Below are 10,739 nucleotides of genomic sequence, written 5' to 3'. Positions count from 1 at the left end.
CAGGCCTTTTTCAGTGACTGCTTTATTGGAGTTTACACACAAGCCTATTCTTTCTTATGCAGAAAGAATTAGACTTAAAAGTGTGGGAAAAGTTAGAGACAGCCACAGCTGCAGATGATAGAAGAAGAAAAGAGGAACTGGATAACAGAGACCAAGAATTAGGTCACTGATAGATAGAACAAGATGTTTATAAACTCTGTCAACAACTCCAAACTTGAATAGCTGTGAAGCAGAAGTAGTTTAGTTTGCATAACAGACGGAATATAACTCCAGTCTAGAGGAGTATTAAAGTGCACATTATACATTTAATTTATCTCAAGGTGGTAAATATCCCTAAAGAGGGTCAGGGTACAGATTTAAATCACATTAGTCTGGGAATATTATTTTGGGAACTTCCCCTAGAACCCTGCAAAATGAAGACTCATATTTCATAATAAATTCATCAAAAGGAGGATCGCTGCTACTCGAATTTTATTGACAGTCAAGCCATAGAGGAGTAGTAAATCTAATCTAAGTGTAGCTCCTTGAGGGCGCTCTGCCTATCACTTTTTCTTCAGGAGCCTCCTCTTACAAAGAGTGATCAGGTGCAACAACATTTTAAAACTCTTAAAAACACAACATCTGCATCTCAGAGTCCGTGCTTATTAAAGGGACAGATCACCAGATTCAGGTGTGAGTTGCTGAGTGTTACAGATGTCTGTCTTCTCTCTATATAATATCACTAGATGGCTCACAGCTTATGATGCTCAGCAAACGACCACAATACATTTGAAAAACTCAACAGCAATGTCTCTCATGTGATTTCTGTTCTGTTTTCTGGTTTTAAAACAGAAAAAACAGAACAACTAGATCGTTTTTCTGTTTTTCAGATTTGGTTTTGAAATGGAAAAACGAAAGAACAAAGGGTACACAGATTGGTAAACTGTCCTTTTAAGGAAACTGAGATTAACAGGATGACTTTACAACACATTTACTACTTTTTCTTTCAAGAATCTCTTCTAAGAATTCATCTTCTGTGTGTCATTCCCACACATTACACAGAAACATGTACAGGGAAGTAAACACAATGACGCATGTCAAATACAGAAGAGAAAAACCAGTGGCTATGGTGAGCTGGTGGTGTATTTTTAAGGAAGAAGATGAGTTATGTTCTATTTTATCATGATACCATTGAAATAAAAAAAAACAAATTCCCCCATTCCAACACTGGAAATACTACACTGTTTGTTTATAAAACAAATGGTGGGCTATATTTCAGCATCATAACTCCTACTATCAGCAGACAGTACAATATAAAACAGGGAGCTTTGTTTTCTCTCCAGACAGTAGCACATGTGCATCTCCTCATAAATCTGTGATCTTACATCTGGTCCTCATATGTGATCCAGAATCTGCTGCTTTCTGTTCTTCTGACTTATTAACAGCACTCACCTCCCATCCTGGGTGTAAATCGTCTCTGATTAGATGCTGAAATTAAAGTGTAACGAGTTAAAGTTATAGATACAGCCTTTTATGCACAAATAGCAAAAGGATGCCACCAGAAACATTTAAGAACATGTTAACCATTGTTCCGTAAAACACATGCCTCGCTTACTATAAACCAGACAAATGTTAACTGGTGATCACACATGATACCCAGTCACACGCAGCTGATGCAGTACAGATATCTGTGGTGTCCTGATGATGACTCCTGATAACTGAAATGATTCCCTGACCTTTCCTCTACTGCCACCAGCAGGTCAACGTTTTTATTTGTCATGTGAAAACTCAACATCTTGCCTACTTGATGAGTAGGCACCAAATTTTAGTTTTGCGCAAATGCTCATGGCCAGCAGACAATAAATCCCAATGACTTTGGTGGACTTGGTTTGACTTTTCCTCCAGGCACCATGAGGTTCAAATTTGTGGTTTTGCAGGAAATGTCTTCACAACTGTTGGATGAATGGCCATGAAATCTGGTACAGTGATGTCCCTCTCAGGATTAATTATATAGTGATACACTAACTTTTCCTCTAGCACCATCGACAGGTCAAAAGGGTTTGTCAAAATCTTCGGCTCATGCAAACCTGAAAAAAGAAAGACATCATTAGTCATCATGAGCGCTCATTAATCCCTAACATGCTGTAAGGTAGTGCAGCAATGAGGCTGAACGAATGAGCAAAGACTGATCAGACTCAAGACTTCTGCCAGCTAAAGCCTATGGTGCATTTGCATGCTCCTCGATTGTCCTTCCAACTTCGGTGTGTTGATGAGCTGTAAGTTGTAATATGAAAACAACAGAAAGAAGATGTGTTTTGTATTTTATAACTCAAAGCGTTAAACGACACATTTATAATAAAGAGCAAAAGAAACTGATCAGGTGAGCCATGAAATATGATCGGGAACTCATTTTTTGGAGGCTTGCACTACTCATAGCTTATTTGCTTTGCTGAATGCGTAGCAGGTAACCTTCGACTGGGGATCCGCTGTAGCACCCGGGCACAACGAACCCTCTCATGACCCTATGTAGAGGATAGGAAGCGAGAGGAAGGAAGAATTGTGCTCGATAGCATCAATAAATGCAGCACAAGGCTGCAGAAATAACTGGGATGTCTGATGTCTGATACTGCTACCTGCCCCTTCAAAGAACAACATATCCTTGGTCAGTGACATCTTTGTAACATCGTGTTGAGCTCACAGAGCTCACATAGCCTACCTACATACAGGTGGGATGCTAAATCAAGAAATTATGTTTCTTGTGCTATGGTGTCTTGTAACAGCATGGCAAAGTTAGGGAATAGTTTAATATAGTTTATAAATAGCCTCTGTTTTACTGTCTTATTATGACAAATTATTAGCAACACTGGTTGCTATAGCAATTGAATGCCTTACAAACACTTCAGTGAAGCTGAAAAAGTGATAACAAACTGAGTGGGAGGTGAGGAATAAGTGAACTTGTACACTGTCTGCCTCGGTCTGGTGGTTATGGAGAAACCACTGCTGTGCGTCCCTCTACTTCCGGGTTGGGACTTGTCCTCTGTCGAGCATCACTCCTCCTCTCGCGCGCAGCAGCAGCATCCAAGAGCTCGCAGCTCGAGCGGTTTCCTAACAGCATGGTGTTTTGTATAGTCGGAGTAACGCACCTGGGAAAAGAGAGACGAATAAAGCAATAAAGTCATGGGTGAAGACTTTATTCCTGAGCCGGAGCGTCTGCTGACATTTGTGAGAAAACTTAAAGAGGTGTTTGACGTGTGTGACGAGGACTCAGACGGGTTTATCCGTCCTGAACACTTTGTGCAGTTGGGTTCTCAGTTTGGACAAACAGAACAGGTGAGAACATCTGTCTTGGACATTTAGTAGCTTACATTTTTGCTTAGCCTTTCTTTTCCCTCAAACTATTGGCACCCTCCGCCATTATAGTGAGGTCAGGTGTTAAGCCTTTGCCCGCGCCCTCATTATTATCTGTAATGTACAGGCTACTGTATCTGACCTCTCGAAAATATTTTACACGTAATATGTGATGAAGAAGGTTACGTGAAGTTTCACTTTTTGACATGAGAGGCTAATTGTAAAGAGCTCAGCTGGACCGGACTGATGCAGAGGAGGTACACAATGAAAGTTCTGCAGGTTGAAGCTAAAGCAAAAATATATTTTTTGTTTCTCAGGGAACAGTGGGAATAGATATGACACTCCAGCCAAACAACCTGATGACCCTTTACCTCTCTGACCTGAAAGTTTTCTGTGTAATACTTATGATGGTTGTTAAGTTTTACTGGAGCAGGAAAGTTACTCTGAATGCTCGCTGGGCACTCTGTCTGGTGGAAATATGCTATTCACTTTTAACATTTTTCCAACATTTTAATTGCATGTGCAGAATAGTAGAGGCATCACATTTCTGATCTGAAGTGGGAAGTCATGTAGAAAAAAATCTGTTTGATTTGACAAAATCTAATATTAAAAAAAGGAGATGAAACTGACATATAAACCAGAGGAATAAGAACATGGTGACTACTGAGAAAACTGAGATGTGAATAGTTCAAACTGGCCCAGCAGAGGACTGAAACTCAGTGTGAAGATAAGTAGCTACAGTATAGGCCATATATTTGTTTATAATATCTTATTGCTTAAATAGTGGTATTAGTGTATATGACTGAGAAGTGATAAGTAATAACAGTACAGAAATGCCAAAGATATGTCTGCAGTCACTGTAGTCTGTTAAGCAGAGAGCACTCAAGTTTTTATTCAAGGGTAAAACCTGGTGTCTTGGAAACAGTTTTTTAATAACCACATTTACAGGATCTATGTTGAAAATGTTTGTTTGTATTTTGTTATATTTTTTAAGAGAAAAAGGCTATCAGCTGACATATCATAATACTATTTTTAAGCTCCAAAACAGTGGTTCACAACATTTTTTCTTAAAGGACCCTTTTTTGTTATTCAGTAAACTGACGCCCCCTTACTAAGTGACATATTTTATGGATAGGCCTATTTTATATTATATTCAGTACATACCAATAGCAGTTCAAAATAAACTATATAATTAACCCAAATAGTGAACACACTGAAGGAAGTTTGTGTTAAACAAGGGATTTGGATGAATTTTGAGCCAGTTATTTCCCATGAATATTTCATCAGAGTTTTCTTGATATTTTTAGGATTTTTCTGATGTTTTTTTTTGTTTTGTTTTTATTATTATTTATTGGGCATTTTTTGGACAAATTCAGTGTTTTATTCTCCCTGACTTTTAGCCATTGTTGCATTACCTTATACTGTAAGGTTTTTATTTTACTTTTTTAATGCAGGCTTTTTAGCAGAAAGTGACGGCTCTGTGAATATCGCTTGTGTTCAAGTCTTCACCGTTACTTTTAAGTTTATATCGCTAAAAATAGTCTTAACTTCAAAAATTTGAATTTAGTATTCATCAAAGAAATGAATGAAATACAAAGATGTAGGTCTACTGCATATATATATATATATATATAATTTATTTATTTTTTCTCTTACACCACTTGCCCCTGCAATCCTCAGTGTAAGCCGGTGTAAGTAAGATATGTGTCCCTAGCATTTTGTACATGACGTGTATTTAAATCTAGACTGTTCAGTGTGGGTGCACCCTGCCTCTCACCCAATCTGTGAAACAGCTTCAGCTTCTGGCAGCACTGAACAGGATTGGCACTTCAGTATATGAGTGTATTTTGGAGTAAAAGGAAAGCCAATGAGGGTTTATTAAGATTGTTGTTGGAAAAGGGACCAGGACAGCAGCAGAGGAGAGCTCTTTCTCAGGAACTGCTGCTCATAGGCTGTTGGACAGGCTGCTCTGTCAAGCAACGCCATATTACCTCAGCCCTGAGTGGCTGTATTGCCCTGTTATTGTTAAAACTGAATTATTATGAAGCTTAGAAACAAAGACTACAGTCTATATCTGTTATTATTGGGAAATGTAAACTTAAAAACTCTGACGTCCAATAAGCCTCGATTCAGGATGCTGCTTTGCCTGACTGTGGATATATTTTTTTAGCATATCATTATGAAAGACCTACCTTCATAACAAAGTAGAAAATACTGTCATCTTCTGTAACTCATTTGACCTCAAAGAGCTTAGTTTTTAATGAATAAGCAATATTATGAGTTATATGTTAGATGTTTTTTATCAGTGCAGGTGTCACTGTGGACATCCCTCGTGTCTTGCTGCATGTCAGGGTAATTGAACAGAACTCTGTAGCTGATTGGCTCCTCTGTGTTGTGTTGTTCATCTGCAGGAACATTGTAGAGGCACTGATTAGCTCCTCGGGGAAGCTTCCACTGACCTGGGAAATGGGTTATATAAGTGGATGCATAACTAAGGACCTACACATTAGTTGATACTATACAGCATCATGCAAAACTTTTATTATTGTTAATCATTGTTTAAAAAGGATACTCCCATTCTTATGATCCAATTCTCTGACTTTTGTATTGGAAATAATGCAGCATTTGCACAAAAAAGAAAATCTGTTCTTTTATAATGTGACTAAAATAAGATTGTGTATACAGAAAAACAAACACACATGCTAATTGCACCTACTCTGTTTGGTTTGTGCTATTTAATTGATGCACTGCATTAAGCAGCGTCCTGCATACATCACCCTCTCATGTCATTGTCCTATATGGGCAAATCCCACCGGCTGCTCCGTGACAACCTGACCTAGTATTGTACACAGTAGGTGACACTCTCCCAGTCGTACAGACACATGCAAATGTGCACACACTAGCGTAATCCTACGTTTTTTTTTCTGACCTCTTTTCTTTCCCTTTCACTTTGTCCTTAAAATTTAAGCACAAGTGGGGCGTCGGTGGCTTAGTGGTAGAGCAGGCGCCCCATGTACAAGGCTGTTGCCGAAGCGCCCTGGGTTCGAGTCCAGCCTGTGGCCCTTTGCTGCATGTCATCCCCTTTCTCTCTCCCCCTTTCACACTTAACTGTCCTGTCCATTAAAGGCAAAAAATGCCCCCCAAAAAATAAAAAAAATTAAGCACAAGTCAGAAACAATGAACTAGGCTGACAGCACTCTTGAACAGGAACAGCTGACTTATACAGATCTCTTAAAATTGGGTGTCATCCAAACAGACAGGTTACCTTGATCTTAGTCCTCTATTGACCTCAATTTAAAAACACCTCAAAATGCTCTAATGAGCAGCACTTTGAGTGACCCAGTTGCCAGGGTAATTGTAATGAGGTTTCGACATGACCTATCTCAGAGTGTGTGCCATATGTTCTAGTAACAGGCAATAGGGTTGGGTGGGTCTAAACATTTTAAAACTGGTTTGATATTAAGCCAAACACCAGACCAAACTGGTGTACCAAATTTCAACACTGGGTGTTTGACTTGACTCAGCAGCTGCTCCCAGGTTGAACGTAATGACATTCAGCTTTGTTACTACCTCCACTGTCAGGTAAATGGCAGAACAAGAATGCCCCTCCCATTATGTGTTCACATGTTTTATAGCCTACAGAACAGCGAGGCGGATTAATGATGCAATATTCCCTCCTTAAACAGGCTGTATATAAGGGGCTCCATCTTGTCACGTCGCCCCAAAAAACATTTAATGGACACATTAGTGGTGGGGGTTAAGGTTTAGGAGGTTAAGGATAAGGAGCTGGGTCACAGAATCTGATGGGTCACAGAATTTGGTGTAACACCGGCCTGTTTGGCAGTTCATTTCCTAATAGGCTGTCAGACACTAGTAGCTCCATTATTCCATTTATTAGCAAACATAATATATTTATCAAGTTTTGTGAAACTTGCGTGAGCCGCTTCAACAGCAATGTATTGCTATTTTATGGTGTGACAACGCTGTGGTCAAGGTCTGGTTAGGTTTAGGCACAAAAAGCTCTTGGTTAGCGCGAATGAAAGGTAATGGCTTGGGTTAAAATGATCACTTGAAACATGGAACAGGAAATCTCACGGGAATTTTTGTGAATCTAGAGGAACTACACATGACCCTCACCTGCCTCATAGCACTACAGACAGCTGGTCTGGCTACTATGGCAGCCAGAGGCAAGATGTCGGCAAGTCATTCAGCAACAAGAGCGCTTTGCTCAAACAGCGCTGCAGGCACTGTGATGGTTGGAACAGAGTGAATCATGATTTCCTCCTTGTGTTTTATTCCTGCTTTCTGTCTGCTTCTGTCACGCTGTCAGCACAGGTTGCTGATGTGGGGCTACTTTTTCATTTGGCAGAAAGTGTAATAATGACAAAAGCCAGTACAGCTGGTTGACATGAAATCAAGCTGGTTTAAGCCCATAAACTGGACCAGACTAGCAAAACTGGAAATGTTTAAAAAAAAAAAAATGTAGTGACACACTGTTTTTTTTCTTATTTTGACTCTTGTCATGGTGCTGTCTCTACTTCTCAGAGTTTGAGCATCAAGGTCCCACTCAAGTTTTTTTTTTTTAACCTGGGAAAACTCTGAAGTTGTTTCCATCTAGTCACAAACCTTTGCTAAAATTAGTGCTGTTAAAATTGAAATGGCTGTGGGTAGCTTGCAAAGAGAATAATGCATTATTCAGCCGTGGTGCAGAGTGCTTAAAGGCAGCAGCCCTCTTCAGTGATGTGATGTGGGTGGAGGATGTGCATGTACTTGGACATGTTTTGGCCACTTGAATTATACAAATGTGTGATATTGCACATGAGGTTTGTTGGTTCATTTAAATAAACAGCCCACTGCCTTCAGTCTTGGTTTAGGTCAAAAGTTATTTATAGTTGTTTTTATGGTAATCATGTCTGCCTCAGTGAGGGCCTGAGGGTGGCGATGTCATTTTGTCCATTTGTTTGACAGCAGGTCTGTTTTGAAGAATACAGCTACTAGTCAAATTTCTATGTAAATTACTCCACAACATTATCATGGTTCCCAGGGGAATTTTTTCTAAGGATTTTGGTGACCTCTTGCACGTTCATGGACTGTCATTACAACATAGTCTTTCAGAAATACATGAAATGGACACGACCTTTTACGCATTATGTGGTGGTGGGCACGAAACTTCTTAAAATTATGTGCCAGCAACACGAAAACAACGCAATGAAAGTATGTCTACCAACGGCTGCACTTTTGGAAATTACAGTGTTATGTACTTACATAAATTACCTTTGTAAAGAACTTCGCGTACTTACATAAAGTCTGTAGTCACGTAGCTACGTTGACTTTTGTTTTCACATGGGACACAAACATCAGTCTCCTGGCTGAAAGTCCTTTTCTGTGAGACCAGGCTGGTCATTATTAGGTGCAGGGGAATGAGCTGGCAGGCATGAGCAGTCACAGGTGGGTTTTCAAAACACCTTCAGCACTGGTAACTCAAAGAAATAGAAATGATGAATGATTGAAGGCAAACTTGTCTAAAGACAGTGTTGGGGAAGCTACTTTGAAGGCATAGCTTTTCAAGCTACCAATTACTTCACACTGGAAGAAGTTGAACTGCAGCAAAGGTACTCTAGGGTGAAATCCAGGTTGGCTAACTGGAGCTACTGAGAATAAATAGTTCAAACTACTTTGATCTCAAAAAAGATCAAATTGACAGTGTCCATAGACACGAAATTGTAACAACATATAATACAAAGAAATCAAATGCCACTCAAATGAGTTTATTGCAAAAACAAAAAGTGCCTATTGTTACACATTAAAATAAGGGGAAAAAAACATTATTCATGGGAAAGTGCAAGGAATGACAGCTTTACATCTGTCTACAATGTCCATCAGTGAGACGCCTGCCTATATTGAAGTTTAGTTTAACATATTCTTTCTGATGAACGCACTGCCTGGGCATGTCTTCACAGTGGTCAGGAGGGAGAAAAAAAGGCAACAGGGCTGGTCAAAAGGGGTTAAAGGAATGGTAGAATAAATATGAAAAATTATTCCTTTTCTTTTATGGCTTGTTTTTAGTTTCAGTAGTTCACTACACAAAATTGATTAAAAAGTAGTATGTATGTAGTTGAAGTACCAGCAAGCTACTGCAAAATGTAGATAAACTAGGTACTAGTTTACTTACATGTAGTTTACTACCCCCAACACTGTCTAAAGACAAATTAAAGTGTGATTGTACAGAGGTTAACTAAATGTGTACACTACAACTCCAAACTAATGTACAGCCATAAACTAAAACTATAAATATGAAGCATAAAACTAAAGCTCTGTGTCATCATTTCTGCTGACGGGTGTTCAATGTCAGAGGTCAGATCTTAACAGAGGAGTAATGAATTATCAAGTATGTAACTGTAGAAAATGAAAGTGTGTGCAGGAGAGTTACTGACATTTAAATCAGTTATGTGGGTAGCAGCAGGTGAGGCCATTACAAGAGGACAAACTCTACTTACTCAAGAAAATATTAGTGTAGTGGGTGCCCAGAGGCTGATTCCTGTCCATTTTGTACATATGTGCACCACCAGCAGGCAATAATATCAGTTTTGCACATCCAGTATCTCCTAATCTAATAGACAGATTGCCTTGAATGTGCCAAGATGATAAACATTGTTGATTTTAATGACTGTGTTACCTTCCCTCTGTTGTCATTGTCTAGATAAACTTAACACTTAGAACTCCTAAGGCTCTAAGAATATCAAAACCATCAGTAATAGCTGTTTGGCCAAACACCCACATTATAGTGCTCAAGTGCTGTGTTATAAACACTGCAAATTACAGTGAGGCTGTAAACATTGTTTTGTTTTCAATATGATAAAAGCAGTAAACAGTTTTCATTTAGACATTTATTGTTGGTTATAATCCCGCAAGCACATAATCTTTTAACATCGTGTGTGACCTTTTGTTTGCATGACTTAGAATAGTAGAAGCTTTGAGGTAAAATTTGAATATTGGGGGGTTTTTTTTCAACATTTTGAAAACAAAGTTTCTAGCCATGGTTTTGCTTGCATTGATAATGAAAAGAGAGGACGGATACAGCATCATAGAATATTATGAGTATCAAATTATCACTGTTATTCTTAATATGGCTGGTGATATGAAACCTTTTACAGCATTGCATCTCTGCAAAGAGCCTGTTGAAAAGGCAGGATGAGTCATGCACATTTAACTGCTTTGTGCTTATCAGCCACCTCTTTCTCAGAAACCTACTGGTTTACCGTGGCAGTGGGAGACACAGACCTGCATCAACACAGTTATATACACACACATGGAAATTCAGATTCAGATTCAGATTCAGAATACTTTATTAATCCCCGGGGGGAAATTGTTTTTGTTCCAATGCTCCGTGCAAAGTAGAAATAGAAATACAG

The 10,739-nt window shown here is 39.0% G+C and overlaps 1 protein-coding gene across 1 annotated transcript in view; it reads left to right on the top strand.

Moving 5' to 3' along the window:
• Window positions 1-3,149: 3,149 nt before the first annotated feature.
• The window catches only part of LOC126390900 (rab11 family-interacting protein 4A-like), a 15,461-nt gene continuing 7,871 nt past the window's right edge, over window positions 3,150-10,739 (top strand). The window contains exon 1 of the mRNA XM_050045402.1: window positions 3,150-3,309. Within this exon, the coding sequence (XP_049901359.1) occupies window positions 3,157-3,309 (153 nt within the window). The 5' untranslated portion in view covers window positions 3,150-3,156. The remainder of the gene's footprint in view (window positions 3,310-10,739) is intronic.

This window comes from Epinephelus moara, chromosome 5 (assembly GCF_006386435.1).
Source record: "Epinephelus moara isolate mb chromosome 5, YSFRI_EMoa_1.0, whole genome shotgun sequence".
NCBI classification, from domain to species: Eukaryota; Metazoa; Chordata; class Actinopteri; order Perciformes; family Serranidae; genus Epinephelus; species Epinephelus moara.
The sequence above is the reverse complement of the archived record's forward strand: the minus strand, read 5'-3'. Positions and strand labels throughout refer to the sequence as shown.